At 43.7% G+C, this 23,986-nt stretch overlaps 1 protein-coding gene across 1 annotated transcript; it reads left to right on the top strand.

The window, feature by feature from the left end:
* Positions 1-1,681: 1,681 nt before the first annotated feature.
* LOC121545668 (G-patch domain and KOW motifs-containing protein) lies at positions 1,682-23,949 on the top strand. The gene is given in 12 exon segments (XM_041856417.2): positions 1,682-1,919; positions 14,832-15,025; positions 15,173-15,312; positions 17,769-17,875; positions 21,156-21,357; positions 21,636-21,768; positions 22,407-22,475; positions 22,478-22,574; positions 22,836-22,947; positions 23,072-23,141; positions 23,260-23,345; positions 23,506-23,949. Coding segments are annotated over 12 exon segments (1,551 nt in total). The 5' UTR covers positions 1,682-1,707; the 3' UTR covers positions 23,635-23,949.
* The last annotated feature ends 37 nt before the right edge of the window (positions 23,950-23,986 follow it).

The following is a 23,986-nucleotide window of genomic DNA, read 5'->3' as shown; positions in this document are numbered from 1 at the left end:
TTAAAAGTGGTTGCCTGTACAATAAAACTCCATATATAGACATAAAATAATTTATCAATCGTCTCTCTGTGTTTCATAATTTTACTTGGTCCTCTGTAGCTCAGCTGGTAGAGCACGGCACTTGTAACGCCAAGGTAGTGGGTTCGATCCCCGGGACCACCCATACACAAAAATTTATGCACGCATGACTGTAAGTCGCTTTGGATAAAAGCGTCTGCTAAATGGCATATTATTTATTTACTTCAATTCACAAGAGGCTGAATGAATCTCACAGGAGAAAGCATCCGAGTGAGCGAAACAGCGCCCCTCTGTCTCTCTACGTGTAGGCCATCTATCTGATGCTGTCTGGTCCAAACAAGTATGACATTGTTGCCGACCGTAGCATTGAAGGCAAGAGAAGCCAGCGAGTATCTGGCCTACCTTGACAAAAAAAGTATTACAAAATTGTCAATCAGCGTTGAGCTAAACTGAGCGAGCTCAACTGTGAATGGTCCTGGCGCACCCCCAAAAAAAGTGTCATGGGAAGCCAGTTTGGATTTTGGCGTCACTCCTATCAAATCCCATTGAGAGCATAAGTCATTGACAGAAAAACTTCAATTGTTGCATCTTGTTGTGTTGTTGTCCTCCAGTGACTAGCTAGCCAGTTAGCTAAAATTGGCCCTTTCCTAAATTAGCCATGGATGGAGATAGGGATTTGGACTTGTGGTTTTACTTAATTTGCCATACTGGCCAATGATTATAACGGCGATTCTGATCCGACCATTCATTCATACATTGTTGTGCCCCTGGCCTGAGAGGATGGAAGTTCAATATGTAGCTAGATGTAGAAGGCTAATGTTAACTAGCTAACGTTGCCCATGAATGTAGTTAGGCTAGCGAGCAAGCATTTTAGCCAGGTAGCCTAGGACAACAAAAAATCAAAGCGTGTACTGTATGACAGAGTGAAAGAGAGGAGGATGGCATTGCCGTTTCTCTGTAAGTAGGGTGAGTCAACATCTTTTTCTACTTGCACAAACACGCACGCACACATACACAGAAATCAGAACCATGGACAGCCACATCATATTTAGCTTACGTTGATAGGACTAAATTGTTTTTAGTATCTTTTAGTTGTGACTGTATTAGACTAAGCAGAGGTGATTTGATGATGTTAAAATGTTGAACTTGAAATGGTGCTGGAATAGTGGTGGCAGCTCCTGTTTTCTTTGCGACTTGCGGTAACTCTGTGGTTCTAAATCAATTGTTGTTTAGTGGTCCAAAAATTTTAGAAACATTTGCTTGACCATGCTGTAGGTCATTTAACTGTCTGTTACTGTACATGCAATGTGCTTTGTGGACTTCATTGGACGGATGTTGCTATCTGGTTTTCTGATAAAACAAAGGTGTGGTTGAATGTATTCTGCCACAGTGTCTTCTTATTGTCTCGGCTGCAAGGCATATGAATTAACAGGTTATAGAGCAAACAACGCAATTATCAAAACACATAGGTTGTAATCTGGCTTTTGGGGGGTTACACACGCAACCCTACTGGTGTCTAAACTGATCCATCAAATCGCGCTGTCGGTCCACAAAACTACATTACCCAAAACTCTATTGCATTGCAAAAATCATGGTCTGTGCAATTCGGAATCCTTGGGACGTCCATATCCGGGTTATGTTTAGTGTATGGACGTCCAAAGGATTCTGAATTGCATTGCCCTTGCAAACATGGCGGCCTCTCAACAGGAGGAAAACAGCAGTAACGTTAATGTTGATACATCAACATCTAGTGTACACCAACAGCAAGGAGAGAGGAAAGCAGGGGCTATATCATTTGGTTTTAGCAAAACTGTAAATAAATTAAAATCTAGTCGGGATGAAGCTATCAACGCAGATGAGCGAGATTATTTAACCGGAGTCGATGGGAAAGAATTGCTAAGGTAAGTTAACGTTAGCTAGCTAGCTAGCTTTCTTCTAATGTTGGTGTTTAAATACAGTTGCATTAGGTAATTATTGTTGCCTAGTAGTTAGCTAATAACGTTACTAGCCTGTATGTTGAATAAACCTGTTGCTGCCCCTTCATGTATTAGCTAGATAGCTATGTATTTAGCTACCACAGCAAAGACATTACGGTTTAGAAACTCTTTGCAGGTAGCTGCCTACATTTCTTCTTCTTTGGTATTATGGCGGTCCGCAAACAAATATTATAGGTGCATGTTACTATTCTCTAGTATGAATTCATTACACTTTGAAAAAATGGCCCTACCAACTAACCCTGGCTGCACCCATTAAACCTCACCACAATTTCACTACTTTGGCCCTATCTGATCCTGGATTCGGGACAAAAGCTCTCACTGGATAATTGACACATCCTAATTTGACTTTATGTGGTAAAGACTGCATAAAAACTCAGAAGTACAGACCGTGTCTTGTGTGTTTCACCACGCACCAAACGGCGGGGGCGTCACAGACACCGGGAAGCTTCAACTTCAGTTGATCCTCCTCAACACTTAACGCCACTCCAGTTATCACTCCTTTCAACGGCGCCATGCTCCGCACGCTCCCTGTGGACGGCAGAAATGCAAAAAATCAACACGATTCCACTTCGAGTCACTTTCACCAACCCAACATTCCCCAACCTGTTCTCCACCCAACCTAACACCACATATGGATCTGCCAGAAGGCAAGGATCCATTCTCTCCAAAAATCTCACTCCCACTGGGCCAGAATCAACTTTGTCATCAGGACAAGGCTCAAACTCGGTGGTCTTCACCGCACCTGCAACCGCAGTTAATTCATCCTCACTCTCGTCATGTTCAATTTCCTTCTGTAGCTCTTCCAAAAGTTGTGTGATCCACCACTCCATATTCACTCAAAACATCTTCCACTTTTCTATTTTTTTCCCCTGTCTGCCATCTTACCCCCACCTCATGGCCACGATGTCCCTCCATAGATAGCTACATTTCTTCTTCTTTGGGTTTTGTAGCGACCTACATGCAAAAAGGTGTATTGTCGCCACCAACTGTGTGGGATGAAAATAAAAGATCCCAAAAGACAAATTATGTGGATAAAAATACTCATACTGACCACCCGAAAATCTATCATCAACATGCTCTTTGCCTCATCTGTTAAAATCAATCATCCATGTCTGATAATGGCGTTGGAGGGGATGGCTGCCGTTTTACGGGCTCTTAACCAACTGTGCTATTTATTTATATATTTTTTTGCATTGTTTGTAAATTATTTTGTACATAATGTTGCTGCTGCCGTCTCTTATGACCGAAAAGAGCTTCTGGACATCAGAACAGTGATTACTCACAACGAAGGATATACTGCTTTCCAGGGACCAGGCCTAAATCCCCGTCATTCGCGTGAAGAAAAGACGGAGATGCAGAGGTCGGCTGACTTGTAAGAATTTGTCGGCGAGTGGGTAAACCGCCACTACCATCCATCCTATTGGGCAACGTGCAATCATTGGAAAATAAACTGGACGACACTGATAATATAGAGCTGACTGGGTTTTCCGTGCATCGGCAGGACAGAGCAGCTACGTCTGGTAAGTCGGGAGGGGGGGTCTGTGTCTATTTGTCAATAACAGGTGGTGCACAATGTCTAATATTAAAGAAATTCTCGAGGTATTGCTCGCCTGAGGTAGAATACCTCATGATAAGCTGTAGACCACACTATCTACCAAGAGAGTTCTCATTTATATTATTCATAGCCATCTATTTACCACCACAAACCGATGCTGGCACTAAGACCACACTCAACGAGCTGTATAAGGCCATAAGCAAACAAGAAAATGCATATCCGGAAGCGGCGCTCCAATGGCCGGGGACTTTAATGCAGGCAAACTTACATCCGTTTTACCTCATTTCTACCAGCATGTCACATGTGCAACCAGTGGGAAAAAAAACTCTAGACCACCTTTTCTCCACACACAGACGCATACAAAGCTCTCCCTCGCCCTCCATTTGGCAAATATGACCATAATTATATCCTCCTGATTCCTGCTTACAAGCAAAAACTAAAGCAGGAAGTACCAGTGACTCGCTCAATACGGAAATGGTCAGATGATGCAGATGCTAAGCTACAGGACTGTTTTGCTAGCACAGACTGGAATATGTTCCAGGATTCATCCAATGGCATTGAGGAGTGTACCACCTCAGTCACAGGCTTCATCAGTAAGTGCATCGACGACATCGTCCCCACAGTGACCGTACGTACATATCCCAACCAGAAGCCATGGATAACAGGCAACATCCGCACTGAACTAAAGGCTAGAGCTGCCGCTTTCAAGGAGCGGGACACTAATCTGGACGCTTATAAGAAATCCCGCTGTGCCCTCAGACCAACCATCAAACAGGCAAAGCTTCAATACAAGACTAAGATCAAATCCTACTACACCGGCTCTGACGCTTGTCGGATGTGGCAGGGCTTGCAAACTATTACGGACTACAAAGGGAAACCCAGCCGCGAGCTGCCCAGTGACACGAGCCAACCAGACGAGCTAAATGCCTTTTATGCTCGCTTCGATGCAAGCAACACTGAAGAATGCATGAGAGCACCAGCTGTTCCGGACGACTGTGTGATCACGCTCTCCGTAGCCGATGTGAGCAAGACCTTTAAACAGGTCAACATTCACAAGGTCGCGAGGCAAGACGGATTAACAGGACATGTACTCAGAGCATACACGGACCAACTGGCAAGTGTCTTCACTGACATTTTCAACCTCTCCCTGACCGAGTCTGTAATACCTACATGTTTCAAGCAGGCCACCATAGTCACTGTGCCCAAGAAAGCGAAAGTAACCTGCCTAAATGACTACCGCCCCGTAGCACTCACGTCGGTAGCCATGAAGTGCTTTGAAAGGCTGGTCAAGGCTCACATCAACACCATCATCCCGGAAACCCTAGACCCACTCCAATTCGCATACCGCCCCAACACATCCACAGATGACACGATCTCAATCACACTCCACACTGCCCTTTCCCACCTGGACAAAAGGAACACCTATGTGAGAATGCTGTTCATTGACTACAGCTCAGCGTTCAACACCATATTACCCACAAAGCTCATCACTAAGCTAGGGACCCTGGGACTAAACACCTCCCTCTGCAACTGGACCCTGGACTTCCTGACGGGCCGCCCCCAGGTGGTAAGGGTAGGCAATAACACATCTGCCATGCTGATCCTCAACACTGGGGCCCCTCAGGGGTGCGTGTTTAGTCCCCTCCTGTACTCCCTGTTTACGTACGACTGCGTGGCCAAGCACTACTCCAACGCCATCATTAAGTTTGCTGACGACACAACAGTGTTAGTAGTAGGCCTGATCACCGACAACGATGAGACAGCCTATAGGGTGGAGGTCAGAGACCTGGCAGTGTGGTGCCAGCACAACAACCTCTCCCTCAATGTGAGCAAGACAAAGGAGCTGATCGTGGACTACAGGAAAAGGAGTGCCGAACAGGCCCCCATTAACATCGATGGGGCTGTAGTGGAGCGGACCGAGAGTTTTAAGTTCCTTGGTGTCCACATCACCAACAAACTATCATGGTCCAAACACACCAAACAGTCGTGAAGAGGGCACGACAACACCTTTTCCCCCTCAGGAGACTGAAAATATTTGGCATGGGTCCCCAGATCCTCAAAGTTCTACAGCTGCACCATCGAGAGCATCCTGACCAGTTGCATCACCGCCTGGTATGGCAACTGCTCGGCATCTGACCGTAAGGCGCTACAGAAGGTAGTGCATACGGCCCAGGACATCACTGGGGCCAAGCTTCCTGCCATTCAGGACCTAGGCGGTGTCAGAGGAAGGCCCAGAAAATTGTCAAAGACTCCAGACACCCAAGTCATAGACTGTTCTCTCTGCTACCGAACGGCAAGTGGTACCGGAGCGCCAAATCAAGGTCCAAAAGGTTCCTTAACAGCTTCTACCCCCAAGCCATAAGACTGCTGAACAATTAATAAAATGTCCACCCAACTGTTTACATTGACACCCCCCCCCCCGCACCCCTTTGTTTTTACACTGCTACTACTCGCTGTTTATTATCTATGCATAGTCACTTTACCCCTACCTACATGTACAAATTACCTCGACTAAACTGTACCCCCACATACTGACTCGGTACCGGTTCCCCCTATATATAACCTCGTTATTGTTATTGTATTGTTACTTTTTTATTTATTTTTTATTTAGTAAATATTTTCTTAACTCTATTTCTTGAACTGCATTGTTGGTTTAAGGGCTTGTAAGTAAGCATTTCACGGTAAGGGCTACACCTGTTGTATTCGGCACACGTGACAAATAATATTTGATTTGATCCCTGCTCAGGAGCCAGGAGGACAGCACATTTTCCATCGCCAATAACCTTTGTAAATCTTCCACTGTGAATTCCTGAAGGCCCAGATATTTTCCTGCCACCCCAGATACCTTCCTGCCGCAGCCACAATGATGTCCAATTTCTTTGAATTCCTTTCTACTTGAGCCGTGCAGTTTATCACAGTTGCAATGAACGCCAATACATCAACTTTCATTACATACAGCATGCCCGGTTCACTTGGTTGACAAATAGTCCTATTCACTATGGGCATTGGTGCATCCACTACCATTTCTTCAACTTCACTTGCTCTTTCAATTATTTTGATTGCCTCCGCCCTAACTTTTGCCACTTCAACCTCCTTCACCCTTACAGGGCACTCCATGAACTCAGGGTCATTATCCCCACCACAATTGCAGCACGGCCGTTTTTCACTCCGATCTTCTGTATACTCCACCTGTCTGCACACACTTGAAACATGGTCAAATCTTTTACAATTTTTGCACTGTAATGGTTTTGGGACAAAAGCTCTTACTGCATACCTCATACCCCAGCTTTACATGCGTAGGGAGGTGCTTGTCAAAAAACTATAGAACCGACAAACTTTCTTCCGTCCACCATGCGGGTCAAGCTACAGGCACTAAACACACCTGGGATTCCCGTCACAAGGTTTGTCTCCTTAACTTCCATCGACACCCCAGAAATGAATCCCTTAACAGGTGCCCTACTCCGGAGTTCAAAGCACGATACTTTGGGTGACTCGATTCTTGTGTCCTATTCCTCTGTTCCTCAGACACACAATTAATCAGGACAAGCTTACTCCTGGTCACTGATTGATTTAACTTTTCCCAACATACGATATACCCTCTTCGAGACCCTTGTCAAAAAATCGCATCCCAACAAGTAACGAATCCCTGTCCGATATATATCATCATCCCCTTCAACTATTCGACACTACTGTTGTCCATTCCTATTCTCCAACTCAACTCGCTTCTCATTTTAAACTCGGAATTCACTTCCACTGTGATTCCTCCGCCTAGGTCAGTTTGCGTTCTACAGGTACATTTGTTTGAACCCATGATTTATACACTGAGTATACCAAACATTAGGAAAACCTTCCTAATATTGAGTTGCACACCCCCTTTTACCCTCAGAACAGCCTCAATTCGTCGGGGCATGGACTTTATAAGGTGTCGAAAGCGTTCCACAGGGATGTTGGCCCATGTTGACTCCAATGCTTCCCACAGCTGTGTCAAGTTGGCTGGATGTCCTTTGGGTGGTGGACCATTCTTGATACACACGGGAAACTGTTGAGCGTGGAAACACCCAGCAGCGTTGCAGTTCTTGACACAAACCGTTACGCCTGGCACCTACTACCATACCCTGTTCAAAGGCACTTACATTTTTCACCCGGAATTTCCTGCCAAAACCGGAAGTGTCATTCAAAAGCATTATAAAGCATATAAATATGTCTGGATTTGATTAGAGCTTTGATCAGCATGAAAATTCAAATCTGATGCTACCTGAGCCTGATGAGCCATATATGAAATACATTTTTATGAGCCCTACATTAACAACATTTAATGAGCCCAAGCCCAAAAAAGGCCAAATGATTGTGCAATTATCCAGTATATAGCCTATACAGTGGGGGGGGAAAGTATTTAGTCAGCCACCAATTGTGCAAGTTCTCCCACTTAAAAAGATGAGAGGCCTGTAATTTTCATCATAGGTACACGTCAACTATGACAGACAAAATGAGATATTTTTTCTCCAGAAAATCACATTGTAGGATTTTTAATGAATTTATTTGCAAATGATGGTGGAAAATAAGTATTTGGTCACCTACAAACAAGCAAGATTTCTGGCTCTCACAGACCTGTAACTTCTTCTTTAAGAGGCTCCTCTGTCCTCCACTCGTTACCTGTATTAATGGCACCTGTTTGAACTTGTTATCAGTATAAAAGACACCTGTCCACAACCTCAAACAGTCACACTCCAAACTCCACTATGGCCAAGACCAAAGAGCTGTCAAAGGACACCAGAAACAAAATTGTAGACCTGCACCAGGCTGGGAAGACTGAATCTGCAATAGGTAAGCAGCTTGGTTTGAAGAAATAAACTGTGGGAGCAATTATTAGGAAATGGAAGACATACAAGACCACTGATAATCTCCCTCGATCTGGGGCTCCACGCAAGATCTCACCCCATGGGGTCAAAATGATCACAAGAACGGTGAGCAAAAATCCCAGAACCACACGGGGGGACCTAGTGAATGACCTGCAGAGAGCTGGGACCAAAGTAACAAAGCCTACCATCAGTAACACACTACGCCGCCAGGGACTCAAATCCTGCAGTGCCAGACGTGTCCCCCTGCTTAAGCCAGTACATGTCCAGGCCCGTCTGAAGTTTGCTAGATTGCATTTGGATGACCCAGAAGAGGATTGGGAGAATGTCATATGGTCAGATGAAACCAAAATAGAACTTTTTGGTAAAAACTCAACTCGTCGTGTTTGGAGGACAAAGAATGCTGAGTTGCATCCAAAGAACACCATACCTACTGTGAAGCATGGGGGTGGAAACATCATGCTTTGGGGCTGTTTTTCTGCAAAGGGACCAGGACGACTGATCCGTGTAAAGGAAAGAATGAATCGTGAGATTTTGAGTGAAAACCTCCTTCCATCAGCAAGGGCATTGAAGATTAAATGTGGCTGGGTCTTTCAGCATGACAATGATCCCAAACACACCGCCCGGGTAACAAAGGAGTGGCTTCGTAAGAAGCATTTCAAGGTCCTGGAGTGGCCTAGCCAGTCTCCAGATCTCAACCCCATAGAAAATCTTTGGAGGAAGTTGAAAGTCCGTGTTGCCCAGCGACAGCCCCAAAACATCACTGCTCTAGAGGAGATCTGCATGGAGGAATGGGCCAAAATACCAGCAACAGTGTGTGAAAACCTTGTGAAGACTTACAGAAAACGTTTGACCTGTGTCATTGCCAACAAAGGGTATATAACAAAGTATTGAGAAACTTTTGTTATTGACCAAATACTTATTTTCCACCATAATTTGCAAATAAATTCATTAGAAATCCTATAATGTGATTTTCTGGATTTTTTCTCCTCATTTTGTCTGTCATAGTTGACGTGTACCTATGATGAAAGTTACAGGCCTCGCTCATCTTTTTAAGTGGGAGAACTTGCACAATTGGTGGCTGACTAAATACTTTTTTCCCCCACTGTATGATATAGGCTACTGCACATAACGCATGACAGAAAAACACAAAAACCCATAGATGTAGCTAGCTATATGCTCTGTTTGGTAAATAAATGAAACTAGCTCCATTAGGCTAATCTTTCTGAGTGTGAACAGTAATAATGTACTGTATTATACTGTATTATATGGACTGGAATTACACACATCGTTCAACCAACATCGTTCAAAAGTAGAAGAGAACATGCGGCCTACAAAGTTACTAGTATAGGCTTGCGATTTTAATTTTGAAATATAATAGGGCCTATTTGTATAATTAGTAGGCTGACGCATATACAGTGCATTCGGAAAGTATTTAGAACCCTTGACTTTTTCCACATTTTGTTACATTACAGCCTTATTATAAAATGGATTCAATTGTTTTTTTCCCTCATCAATCTACACACAATACCCCATAATGACAAAGCAAAAACAGTTTAAAAAAAATACATTGTTTGCACATTTCTTACAAATAAAAAAACGGAAATATTACATTTACATAAGTAATCAGACCCTTTACTCAGTAATTTGTTGAAGCACCTTTGTCAGTGATTACAGCCTTGAGCCTTCTTGGGTATGACTCTACAAGCTTGGCACACCTGTATTTGGGGAGTTTCTCCCATTCTTCTCTGCAGATCCTCTCAAGCTCTGTCAGCTTGGATGGGGAGCGTCGCTGCACAGCTATTTTCAGGTCTCTCCAGAAATGTTTGATCGGGTTCAAGTCCGGGCTCTGGCTGGGCCACTCAAGGACATTCAGAGACTTGTCCCGAAGCCACTCCTGCGTTGTCTTGGCTGTGTGCTTAGGGTCGTTGTCCTGTTGGAAGGTGAACCTTCACCCCAGTCTGAGGTCCTGTGCACTCTGGAGCAGGTTTTCATCAAGGATCTCTATGTACTTTGCTCCGTTCATCTTTCCCTCGATCCTGACAAGTCTCCCAGTCCCTGCCGCTGAAAAACATCCCCACAGCATGATGCTGCCACCACAATGCTTCACCGTAGGGATGGTGCCAGGTTTCCTCCAGACGTGACACTTGGCATTCAGGCCAAAGAGTTGAATCTTGGTTTCATCAGACCAGAATCTTGTTTCTCATGGTCCTTTAGGTGCCTTTTGGCAAATTCCATGTGGGCTGTCATGTGCCTTTTACTGAGGAGTGGCTTACGTCTGGCCAATCTACCATAAAGTCTTGATTGGTGGAGTGCTGCAGAGATGGTTGTCCTTCTGGAAGGTTCTCCCATCTCCACAGAGGAACTCCGGAGCTCTGTCAGAGTGACCATTGGGTTCTTGGTCACCTTCCTGACGAAGGCCCTTCTCCCCCGATTGCTCAGTTTGGCCGGGCGGCCAGCTCTAAGAAGAGTCTTGGTGGTTCCAAACTTTTTCCATTTAGGAATTATGGAGGCCACTGTGTTCTTGGGGACCATCAATGCTGCAGAAATCTTTTGGTACCCTTCCCCAAATCTGTGCCTCAACAAAATCCTGTCTCGGAGCTCTACAGATAATTCCTTCGACCTCATGGCTTGTTTTTTGCTCTGACATGCGCTGTCAACCGTGGGACCTTAGACAGGTGTGTGCCTTTCCAAATCATGTCCAATCAATTGAATTTACCACAGGTGGACTCCAATCAAATTGTAGAAACATCTCAAGGATGATCAATGGAAACAGGATACACCTGAGCTCAATTTCGAGTCTCATAGCAAAGGGTCTGAATACTTATGCGAATACGTAACAAAATAAAATTTGAGAGAGAGAGAGACCTTGAAGAGAACGAAGGATTATTTCAAAACATTTCCCATTTTCATTGCAAATCGGACAGGTTGGTTGTCTCCTTCACATTTAGATATCCTAACTTTGGGTTTTAGCCATTGTCAGAGAACCGTTTCCACCCAGATACCGTTTGATACTACAGCATTTAACACTAGCACCTTCTCTGAATAAACAGGTTGTAGAACTATTGTTTGTCTGGTTTCTCTCCTACAGTGTCAAAACAAACCATCCACTGACTCTGTCGTAATTGTTACCTAAACCAGGCAAGCTACACACACAAACACTTTTCTTTGCACCGACAGACTACAAAAAGAAGCATCTTGCAAATACATTACTTACAGTATACTATATGTATTTTCAGATTCAGGTATTCCAATCTTTTCCTGTGATTGTTTTTCTTTGCTTTCCAGAGGATGTTTCAAACAAATAAACAGACGAAAACAAAAACTGAAATAAAAATAAAGACAAACTGGAGAATCTTTTTTTTTACACAAAGAACAAGTTGAAAGGGGGATCAGGGATTGGATAAGGGTGATGAATCCCACCCCAGAGGATAACTGATAAACCAGAGGTGCACAGCTCTGGTCCTCCAGAGGAGAACTGATAAACCAGAGGTGCATAACTCCGGTCCTCCAGGGCTATGTTCAGTTCTCCCCAGAGGGGTATACTACAAAGCAGGTTCAATGAGTTAGCCAGCTAACTTTGATAACCAGAAATAACTGTTGATTTCCTGGTTCATTAAGAAAGCTAAACGTCTATGTTTCTTGTAGTTGGCCACCAGGTTTGCACACATCTCAGGAGGGATTTTGTCCCACTCCTCTTTGCAGATCTTATCCAAGTCATTAAGGTTTCGAGGCTGACGTTTGGCAACTCGAACCTTCAGCTCCCTCCACAGACTTTCTATGGGACTTTCTGGCTAGGCCACTCCAGGACCTTAATGTGCTTCTTCTTGAGCCACTCCTTTGTTGCCTTGGCCGTGTGTTTTGGGTCATTGTCATGCTGGAATACCCATCCATGACCCATTTTCAATGCACTGGCTGAGGGAAGGAGGTTCTCACCCAAGATTTGATGGTACATTGCGCCGTCCATCGTCCCTTTGATGCGGTGAAGTTGTCCTGTCCCCTTAGCAGAAAAACACCCCCAAAGCATAATGTTTCCACCTCCATGTTTGACGGTGGGGATGATATTCTTGGGGTCATAGGCAGCATTCCTCCTCCTCCAAACACAGCGAGTTGAGTTGATGCCAATGAGCTCGATTTTGGTCTCATCTGACCACAACACTTTCACCCAGTTCTCCTCTGAATCATTCAGATGTTCATTGGCAAACTTCAGACGGGCCTGTATATGTGCTTTCTTGAGCAGGGGGACCTTGCGGGCGCTGCAGGATTTCAGTCCTTCACGGCGTAGTATGTTACCAATTGTTTTCTTGGTGACTATGGTCCCAGCTGCCTTGAGATCATTGACAAGATCCTCCCATGTAGTTCTGGGCTGATTCCTCACCGTTCTCATGATCATTGCAACTCCACAAGGTGAGATCTTGCATGGAGCCCCAGGCCGAGGGAGATTGACAGTTATTTTGTGTTTCTTCCATTTGCGAATAATCGCACCAACTGTTGTCACCTTCTCACCAAGCTGCTTGGCGATGGTCTTGTAGCCCATTCCAGCCTTGTGTAGTCTACAATCTTGTCCCTGACATCCTTGGAGAGCTCGTTGGTCTTGGCCATGGTGGAGAGTTTGGAATCTGATTGATTGATTGCTTCTGTGGACAGGTGTCTTTTATACAGGTAACAAGCTGAGATTAGGAGCACTCCCTTTAAGAGTGTGCTCCTAATCTCAGCTCGTTACCTGTATAAAAGACACCTGTGAGCCAGAAATCTTTCTGATTGAGACGGGGTCAAATACTTATTTCCCTCATTAAAATGCAAATCAATTTATAACATTTTTGACGTGCAGCTTTCTGGATTTTTGTTGTTGTTATTCTGTCTCTCACTGTTCAAATAAACCTACCATTAAAATTATAGACTGATCATTTCTTTGTCAGTGGGCAAACGTACAAAATCAGCAGGGGATCAAATACTTTTTTCCCTCACTATATACAGTGGGGAGAACAAGTATTTGATACACTGCCGATTTGCAGGTTTTCCTACTTACAAAGCATGTAGAGGTCTGTAATTTTTAAAACAAAAATCCAGAAAATCACATTGTATGATTTTTAAGTAATTAATTTGCATTTTATTGCATGACATACAGTGAGGGAAAAAAGTATTTGATCCCCTGCTGATTTTGTATGTTTGCCCACTGACAAAGAAATGATCAGTCCATAATTTTAATGGTAGGTGTATTTGAACAGTGAGAGACAGAATAACAACAAAATAAATCCAGAAAAACGCATTTAAAAAATGTTATAAATTGATTTTACATTTTAATGAGGGAAATAAGTATTTGACCCCCTCTCAATTTTACTCAGGAGCACTTAAACGTCTTTTATCTGATGATGTGCGAATGGAGGAGAGTCTCATTTTATACAAGCCATTTTTGTCCACGTTCACCAGAACGACTGCCCCCTCTTATTGAACCCACAAAGTTCAAGGTCGACCTCGGTATTGCAGGCATTGTTTGCAGAGAACAGAATCCCCCATTTATAGTGAAGGGGAAAATGTCAATCTTCGTGGTCAATCTTCATGTAAATAAATACATTTCTTGAAGACAATTATGGTACCAATAATTGCTTCTATTACACCAGATGTATGTCCTTAAACCAATTATTTTAAAATCGCACACAGAAGTTATAAGGATAATTTACTTTGTAGCTAATGGCAGCCTGCAGTAACTTGGTCGGACTTCAACTTGAGATACTCAATGAGAGGGGGCAGCACTGAGTTAGCCTGCAACATTACTTCTTGGAGTAGCTCAAACTCAAATGTATGTTGACATAAATGTCCCACATGAGACACCATCTTAACCGACTCCCTTGGCTTCAAATGTACCATTGAGTCTACACATAGGAATGAATGGTGTCACGTGATCGATGGCTTTGTCCATTCATATATAACTCCCGGGTGGCGCAGTGGTCTAAGGCACTGCATCGCAGTGCTAGCTGTGCCACTAGAGATCCTGGTTCGAATCCAGGCTCTGTCGTAGCCGGCCGCGACCGGGAGACCCATGGGGCGTTCCCTCTCCTAGCGGCCTCTCCTCGATTACCTTTGACCCTTTTCAAAAGGAGAGAGGATGCAGGAGTTGAGCAAATCCAATTTAGAAAAGGCCTGGGGGTGTGTCCCAATATCTACTTTCTCCTGATTGTGTGTACAATCATTCACTACTTCCCAAAGATCTGGATTAGTGGAGCCATGGGCTAGTGGGAATTTCCACGGTATCTCTTATACCAGTCATTTCCTTTCAAGTCAGTGAAGGAAAGTGAACAAGTGCACACTTTGGGAGGAAGGAGAGATAATTGGGACATAGCCTTTGCATACCTAATTGTTGTCTAGTTAGTAAATGCTTTCTACCTCCTTTGTCTGTTTTCTTAGTACCAAGCCTGTGGAGAAGCCGAAGGAGCTGATCATTCCACTCATCCAAAGGAATCGCTGGTGCAGCAGGCAGGAAAACAGAGCTGGCCAGGTCCAGGGGCACGGTGATGGAGGGGGGGATAAGGCCAAAACACAACCCCCCTCTCAGGAGCACGACTCAGTGGAATCACAGGCTGTCAAAGAAATTATTGAAGGTGTATGTCTGTCTGTGTATGTTTGTGTCAGCTTCAGTTACTACTTCAATGAAAATAGCCTCTCAGAAATGAACACCTTATCCTAATGTTGTGAATCCACAGTGAATACTTTATTAGTACTCTTTCAACATCTTATCTCTCTTTCAGAATCCCAGAGGCAGCTTGATCAGTGGAAAAATGGCGACCAGGCAGACCCCAACCTCACCATCCCCCTGCTAATGCAGAACCAGGCTCCACAGGGGTTTGAAGATGGAGACCACATCAAAGTGGACCTGCGACCAGAGACTGTAAGTATGGGGCAAGCGTCAGAGGAACCTTGTCTGTGACCATCTGGGTCTTGTGTCATTGGGCTGTGAAGGAAATTCAATGCATTTTCACAGCAAATGTTATGTGTGAAATCAAATTAGGACAGGCAACTTTTACAGAGGGGGATTGAACGTTGGTTCAGGTTACGTGAGAGAAGTTGATACATAAACAGAGATGGAAAGTTATTATAAGCATGAGTGAATGAGAGAGAGCGATGGATGAACAAGAGTGTGTGAAAGTCAGATCAACAGAGTGTGTGCGATGACAGATGGAGGTGGACTGACCAGTTTAACTGGGACTGAAAGCAGAGACCGTGTGAAAGTGCTGACCGCAGGATATTTCCACCAACCAAACAGAACAGTGCCAACAGAGGAGTGTGTGTGTGCACGACACGTACTCACTTCAGATCTGACAGCATCTTACGAACGAGATGACACTCGCTTGCCCTCCCTCTCCCTAGAGACCAACAGTCATCTTCCTTTCTGCATCTCTTCCTCATCACCCCTCCCCCCACCCACTCATCACTGTCATCTCACATCTGCCTTGACTGTAGATACAGTGCCTTCAGAAAGTATTCATACCCCTTGACTTTTTCCACATTTTGTTTTGTTACAGCCTGAATTTAAAATGAATTAAATTGAGATTGTTTTTGTCACTGGCCTACAGACAATACCCCATAATGTGGAATTATGTTTTTCACTTTTTTTTAAACAAATTAATAAAAAATGAAAAGCTTGAATGTCTTGAGTCAATAAGTATTCAACACCTTTGTTATGGCAAGCCTAAAAAAGTTCAAGAGTAAAAATGTGCATAACAAGTCACATAATGAGTTGCATGGACTCTCTCTGTGTGCAATAATAGTGTTTAACATGATTTTTGAATGACAACCTCATCTCTGTACCCGACACATACAATTATCTGTAAGGTCCCTCAGTCGAGCAGTGAATTCCAAACACAGATTCAACCACAAAGACCAGGAAGGAAGCAGACATTGAATAACCCTTTGAACATGTTGAAGTTATTAATTACATTTTGGATGGTGTATCAATACACCCAGTCACTACAAAGATACAGGCGTCTTTCCTAACTACGTTGCCGGAGAGGAAGGAAACCGCTCAGAGATTTCACCATGAGGCCAATGGTGACTTTAAAACAGTTACAGAGTTTAATGGCAGTGATAGGAGAAAACTGAGGATGGATTAACAACATTGTAGTTACTCCACAATACTAACCTAATTGACAGAGTGAAAAGAAGGAAGCCTGTACAGAATAAAACTATTCCAAAACATGCATCCTGTTTGCAACAAGGCACTAAAGTAATACTACAAAAAATGTGGCCTGAATACAAAGTGTTATGTTTGGGGCAAATTCAATATAACACATTACTGACTGAGTACACCTCCCCATATTTTCAAACATAGTGGTGGCTGCATCATGTTATGGGTATGCTTGTAATCGTTAAGGACTGGGGAGTTTTTCAGGACAAAAAATTAACAGAATGGAACTAAGCACAGGAAAAATCCTAGAGGAAAACCTGGTTCAGTCTGCTTTCCACCAGACTCTGGGAAATGAATTATATTTTCAGCAGGATAGTAACCTAAAACACAAGGCCAAATTTACACTGGAGTTGCTTACCAAGAAGACAGTGAGTGTTCCTGAGTGGGCGAGTTACAGTTTTGACTTAAATGTACTTGAAAATCTATGGCAAGACCTGAAAATGGTTGTCTAGCAATGATCGGCAACCAATACGGCAGAGCATGAAGAAATAGGAAAAGAATAATAGGCAAATGTTGCACAATCCAGGTGTGGAAAGCTCTTAGAGACTTACCCACGAAGACTCACAGCTGTAATTGCTGCCAAAGGTTATTCTACAAAGTATTGACTCAGGGGTGTGAATACTTATGTAAATTACCTATTTCAATATATACTTTTCAAAAAGTTTCCAAAAAATACTTTCTGAAGGCACTGTATAAGGGAGGGGCTGAGGAGCTGGCTCATTCCACCTTTTTACTTCTTCCACCATTATGATGATCCCAGCTTCCCCTAGGGCAGACAGAGCCCATAAGGGAGCTAGTGACAAGCATGGCACTAGGACAGACAGCACCCACATTAATGACAGCAGCATCTCTCTACACTGCTGTGATGTGGTTGGTGACCTCAGTCAACTTGGTCTGACTGAGTCTGTCAGCCCAGAGCCAAAGGATTGTATAACAACAACATTGGAATCAGCTATTTCTGTCTGTGTATGGTGTCCGGACGTACACAAGCATCTGTCAGTCTATAGAAACACTATCTGGCAGGCTGACACAAATGACAATCAGATGTACAGAGCATTAGACTGTACCAGTGGTTGTGTAAAGAGTGATGTCTGTTTTTCTCAGTATCTGAGACTGCATACAGAATGTGATGTGTGTCTGATCAGTTGCTGTGTGTTCAGTCCACAGAGGCAGACTATGACAGTGTTCCTGTGGAGGTGTACGGGTTAGCCATGCTGAAGGGGATGGGCTGGAAGGCCGGAGAGGGCATTGGGCGGACCTTCAAACAGTGAGTATTCTCTCTCATGGTCAGTCTTCATCCCCAATCCCTGTTTAGTTTTTAATGCCTTTAAAATATCTGGGTTGCTATGTCTGCTTTATTTATATCAATATTATCCACTCTTGTTGCATCAGGTTTTTGGCATTGGACTTACATTGAGGGAAAAAAGTATTTGATCCCCTGCTGATTTTGTACGTTTGCCCACTGACAAAGACATGATCAGTCTATCATTTTAATGGTAGGTTTATTTGAACAGTGAGAGACAGAATAACAAACAAAAAATCTAGAAAAACGCATGTAAAAAATGTTATAAATTGATTTGCATTTTAATGAGGGAAATACGTTTTTGACCCCTCTGCAAAACATAACTTAGTACTTGGTGGCAAAACCCTTGTTGGCAGTCACAGAGGTCAGATGTTTCTTGTAGTTGGCCACCAGGTTTGCACACATCTCAGGAGTGATTTTTTCCCACTCCTCTTTGCAGATCTTCTCCAAGTCATTAAGATTTCGAGGCTGACGTTTGGCAACTCGAACCTTCAGCTCCCTCCACAGATTTTCTATGGGATTAGTGGCTAGGCCACTCCAGGACCTTAATGTGCTTCTTCTTGAGCCACTCCTGTCATGCTGGAATACCCATCCACGACCCATTTTCAATGCCCTGGCTGAGGGAAGGAGGTTCTCACCCAAGATTTGACTGTACATGGCCCCGTCCATCGTCCCTTTGATGCGGTGAAGTTGTCCTGTCCCCTTAGCAGAAAAACACCCCCAAAGCATAATGTTTCCACCTCCATGTTTGACGGTGGGGATGGTGTTCTTGGGGTCATAGGCAGCATTCCTCCTCCTCCAAACATGGCGAGTTGAGTTGATGCCAAAGAGCTCAATTTTGGTCTCATCTGACCACAACACTTTCACCCAGTTCTCCTCTGAATCATTCAGATGTTCATTGGCAAACTTCAGACGGGCCTGTATATGTGCTTTCTTGATCAGGGGGACCTTGCGTTCGCTGCAGGATTTCAGTCCTTCACGGTGTAGTGTGTTACCAATTGTTTTCTTGGTGACTATGGTCCCAGCTATCTTGAGATCATTGACAAGATCCTCCCATGTAGTTCTGGGCTGATTCCTCACCATTCTCATGATCATTGCAACTCCACGAGGTGAGATCTTGCATGGAGCCCCAGGCCGAGGGAGACTGACAGTTATTTTGTGTTTCTTCCATTTGCGAAGCACCAACTGTTATCACCTTCTCACCAAGCTGCTTGGCGATGGTCTTGTAGCCCATTCCAGCCTTGTCTAGGTCTACAATCTTGTCCCTGACATCCTTGGAGAGCTCTTTGGTCTTGGCCATGGTGGAGAGTTTGGAATCTGATTGATTGATTGCTTCTGTGGACAGGTGTCTTTTATACAGGTAACAATCAGATTCCAAACTCTCCACCATGGCCAAGACCAAAGAGCTCTCCAAGGATGTCAGAGACAAGATTGTAGACATACACAAGGCTGGAATGGGCTACAAGACCATCGCCAAGCAGCTTGGTGAGAAGGTAACAACAGTTGGTGCGATTATTCGCAAATGGAAGAAACTCAAAAGAACTGTCAATCTCCCTCTGCCTGGGGCTCCATGCAAGATCTCACCTCGTGGAGTTGCAATGATCATGAGAACGGTGAGGAATCAGCCCAGAACTACACGGGAGGATCTTGTCAATGATCTCAAGGCAGCTGGGACCATAGTCACCAAGAAAACAATTGGTAACACACTACGCAGTGAAGGACTGAAATCCTGCAGCGCCCGCAAGGTCCACCCTGCTCAAGAAAGCACATATACAGGCCCGTCTGAAGTTTGCCAATGAACATCTGAATGATTCAGAGGAGAACTTGGTGAAAGTGTTGTGATCAGATGAGACCAAAATCGAGCTCTTTGGCATCAACTCAACTCGCCGTGTTTGGAGGAGGAGGAATGCTCCCTATGACCCCAAGAACACCATCCCCACCGTCAAACATGGATGTGGAAACATTATGCTTTGGGGGTGTTTTTCTGCTAAGGGGACAGGACCCCTTCACCACATCAAAGGGACGATGGAAGGGGCCATGTACCGTCAAATCTTGGGTGAGAACCTCCTTCCCTCAGCCAGGGCGTTGAAAATGGGTTGTATATGGGTATTCTAGCATGACAATGACCCCAAAACACACGGCCAAGGCAACAAAGTTGTGGCTCAAGAAGAAGCACATTAAGGTCCTGGAGTGGCCTAGCCAGTCTCAAGACCTTAATCCCATAGAACATCTGTGGAGGGAGCTGAAGGTTCGAGTTGCCAAACGTCAGCCTCGAAACCTTAATTACTTGGAGACGATCTGCAAAGAGGAGTGGAACAAAATCCCTCCTGAGATGTGTGCAAACCTGGTGGCCAACTACAAGAAACGTCTTACCTCTGTGATTGCCAACAAGGGTTTTGCCACCAAGTACTAAGTCATGTTTTGCAGAGGGGTCAAATACTTATTTCCCTCATTAAAATGCAAATCAATGTATAACATTTTTCATATGCGTTTTTCTGGATATTTTTGTTGTTATTCTGTCTCTCACTGTTCAAATAAACCTACCATTAAAATTATAGACTGGTCATGTCTTTGTCAGTGGGCAAACGTACAAAATCAGCAGGGGATCAAATACTTTTTTCCCTCACTGTACATGTTGGATCATTTTCATAGCTTTTGATTTCCTTAAAACCGGTCAAACTGTCGTCATTTGGAAATCTCCCTGGTCCCTAAAGAAATTAAAGAGAACTTTACCGGTGCCAACAAGATTGTTGATGATGCATTGATCATTCTATCGATTTATTACATTATTCTGGTGAGCAAGGCTTTATTTAGAATTCTAGACAAGCATCAAATAACAGAAGAGAAGCTGCATATAGGCTATCTAATTATAGACAAGTTGACTAACAAATAGCCTACCAAATGTTGGAAATTATAAGCAGAAAAATATCTAAATGAGGCTTAGAAAACGCTGTCCTTGAGTAACATACGCAGGTAGCCTACATGTGCCTTTTGAAGTAATTGTTTGACAATCAGATAAAAACATGACTGGTTGTGTTTATGCCACATTATAAGGTAGGCTAATACATTTTAAAAGTTAAATGACATATATTTTATATTAGGCTCACAGAGATCCTATTAAATTAATAGGGATTCTATATGTAATTCTATAATTAGGGCCATAATTCTATATATATATTTTAAAAAATTACGTGTGCACACATAGGAGGTCCCACCTAATCCCCCCCTCCCTTGCTCTCTCCAGGGACGTGAAGCCCATAGAGCACCAGCTAAGGCCGAAGGGTCTGGGTCTGGGAGCTGACCGCTCTGCTATAAGGGACCTGGAGCCCAGTGGGCCCCGGAGGCCCCCCAAGCCAGGCGATGAGCGGAAGGAGGAGAGCCTGGTCTTGGGCCCTGGAGGCCATGTGCTGGTGGAGTCTGGAGCACACAAGGACCTGTACGGGAAGGTGAGATATCTGGCTTTTTGTGTCTGGACTCTCTGGAACTACAGAAAGCAACAGAAATCTCCTGAGAACATGACACTGTGGCATATCACTATCTCGTAGGCTATCTTAGCTGTCATAGTTGTTGTTTTAGTTTGATTACGTATTTAAAAAGAGCAAGACAATTAGTTTCACGTTGCTCAAATGTAACTGTCTCTCTACTTGTGCCTTTAATTGGCTGTTTTGTCTCCCCCTCCTCCTCGCTACATCCCTCCTATTGCCCCAACATTCCTATGTTACAGATTGAAGGAGTTGATCCAGACAATGCACGAGTAGTGGTCAAGCTTGCGATTGGTAGCAAGACTGTGACAATCAGTCAATATGCACTGAAACTGGTTGACCGCACAGAATATGACAGAAACTGCAAAGACCTCAGTAAGTCTCTCTCCTTCCAGTGATTTCTGTCTGAAATGACATTGAACCTGTTTACCATAAAATATTGGAATACTTTAGTTGAGCAAACAGACATGTCATGGAAATGTTCTTTCCATTATTATTTCCAATATTGTCTTCTTGGCAATATTGTGAGACACCCACTCCCTACATAGATGGAAAGTTCTAGACCAGAACAAGGATAACAGCCCTAAAGGGCAGACTGGTCTGTTGTTGAGTGATGAGCTGGGCTGATTCTAGAGGCTCTCTCTCTCCTTTAGCTAAGTGACATTTGATCCTCTGTGTGAAAAGGAGCCATCTGGCCTTGCCCATTCCAACCCAAAACAGCCATGCTGTCACTACTCTTATTGTCAGTAATCAGAAGGACCTGTTCCTGGAGTGGAGGGAGGTTCACACATAAGCAATGCCAGTCAGATATATACTGGAACTGTTTGTGAACAGGCTAATTGTACTGCTCTCATGTGGCTTATTTGTTATTGCTGAATAGGTAAATATGTATCAGCACTACTATAGCGATAATGCAGATGAGACTACTTGATATTTCTGATGAAACTGTTTAATGGAGTCCCCTTGGACTGTTTGTGACATTGCAATTGTAACACTATCTTTCTACCAAACAGGTCGCCTCAGCAGGGCCCACAAGGAGAAGGAGAAGGAACGGCAGAGACGGGAGGAGAAAGAGAGGAGTAATAAAAAGAGGAGAGGAAGAAAAGTAGATCTTCTGAGAGGGACAGAGATGGAGGGAAGGACCAGAGAAAAAGGAAACACCGGGATTCAAGTCAGGACAGGTAGAGTATCCTGAAAATATTGGATGAGGTTGGAAGTGTAGGATTTATAAGAAATACAAGAGGATAACTAATGACTTGGATTAGTTGGTGTTTATGTTGGATTATAGTACTCCTTCATAGAATTACAAATCTAAAGCTATTATTTACTCACACCATTTCATTTGATAACACATAAAGTAAATAATTGCTTCAAATTTGTAATGTTTTTTTTTTCTTGATCTCTCCCATCTTGCACTATCACTTTTTCCCTTTTCTCCTTAGAGAGAAGCCCCAGGGAAAGCTACCTCCTGCTGCCCCCTCCTGGCTCCAGAGAGACCTGAAAGTTCGCTTTGTAGATAAAGCCTTCAAAGGGGGAAGGTACTACAATTCAAAGGTATTAACACTAGGGGGCGATGATACACAATTCATTGCCTGTTGACACTTTATGACCCACTACAGTTCTGTGTTGATGATCTTTAGAATCAGTTTAATTAATGTCCTATGCTGGTTTCTTGAAGATGCGAATAGAGGATGTCTTGACGCCAAACATCTGTGTGTGTCGTACTGAGGAGGGCAGATTCTTAGATGGTGAGTTCTCAATGTTTACTGCTGAATTACATTCTACTCACTCCAACCCATATTATTTTAATTGGTGTTCCCTCTACTCATCTATTTTTCCATCAATAATGTCTTCATGATAACATAGATGTGAAACAGACGATGCTGGAGACCATTGTGCCAAAGAGTGACTCGGAGGACATCATGGTTGTACTCGGTGAACATAGGGGGCAGGTGAGTGGATGGGTTGGTTGGCACATCGTAATCACTTTGCCTGTAAAATATCCATGCGGAATTGTGTATCATAGCGTTCATTACTGATTGGATTGAAGGACTACAAAATGTTGAATATTCTCACAAGTGTCCGTTCTTAATGACACGGTGTGTGTTTCAGGTGGGCCGTATCCTCCAGAGGGACAGAGACCGGAGCAGAGCCATGGTACAGCTGGACAGATATGAGGAGAAAGTCTTCACCCTGGACTATGACTCCATCTGCCATTACGTAGGAGGGGGAGATCACTGACACTCTCCGGTCTTACCATATAACCAGTGATGTAGTGGTAAAATATTGGTGGGGGAATAAAGTAACGCTCCCTATACTTTCAATGCATTTTTACACGTTAGGTGGGTAAACGATCGCACAAAATAAAAAGGTGCATAAAGTGTTTAAGTGCTTTTACCCTCCACTACACCACTGATCTCAACGTGCCCCAAACATCCTCTTACAGTGGATATGTCGTTTTCATTTTACAAAGTTTGGTCATAAAATGCAAGTGTGTATGTACAGTGAGTAACTTTTGTCAGTGTGTCTTTGTAATAAAATCATGTCAACAGCAAAGCCATTTTATTGTGCTTTGTCCTGACTTGAGATGTGG

The sequence above is a fragment of the Coregonus clupeaformis genome, chromosome 30 (assembly GCF_020615455.1).
Source record: "Coregonus clupeaformis isolate EN_2021a chromosome 30, ASM2061545v1, whole genome shotgun sequence".
NCBI classification, from domain to species: domain Eukaryota; kingdom Metazoa; phylum Chordata; class Actinopteri; order Salmoniformes; family Salmonidae; genus Coregonus; species Coregonus clupeaformis.
This window is presented reverse-complemented; position numbering and strand designations above follow the sequence as displayed.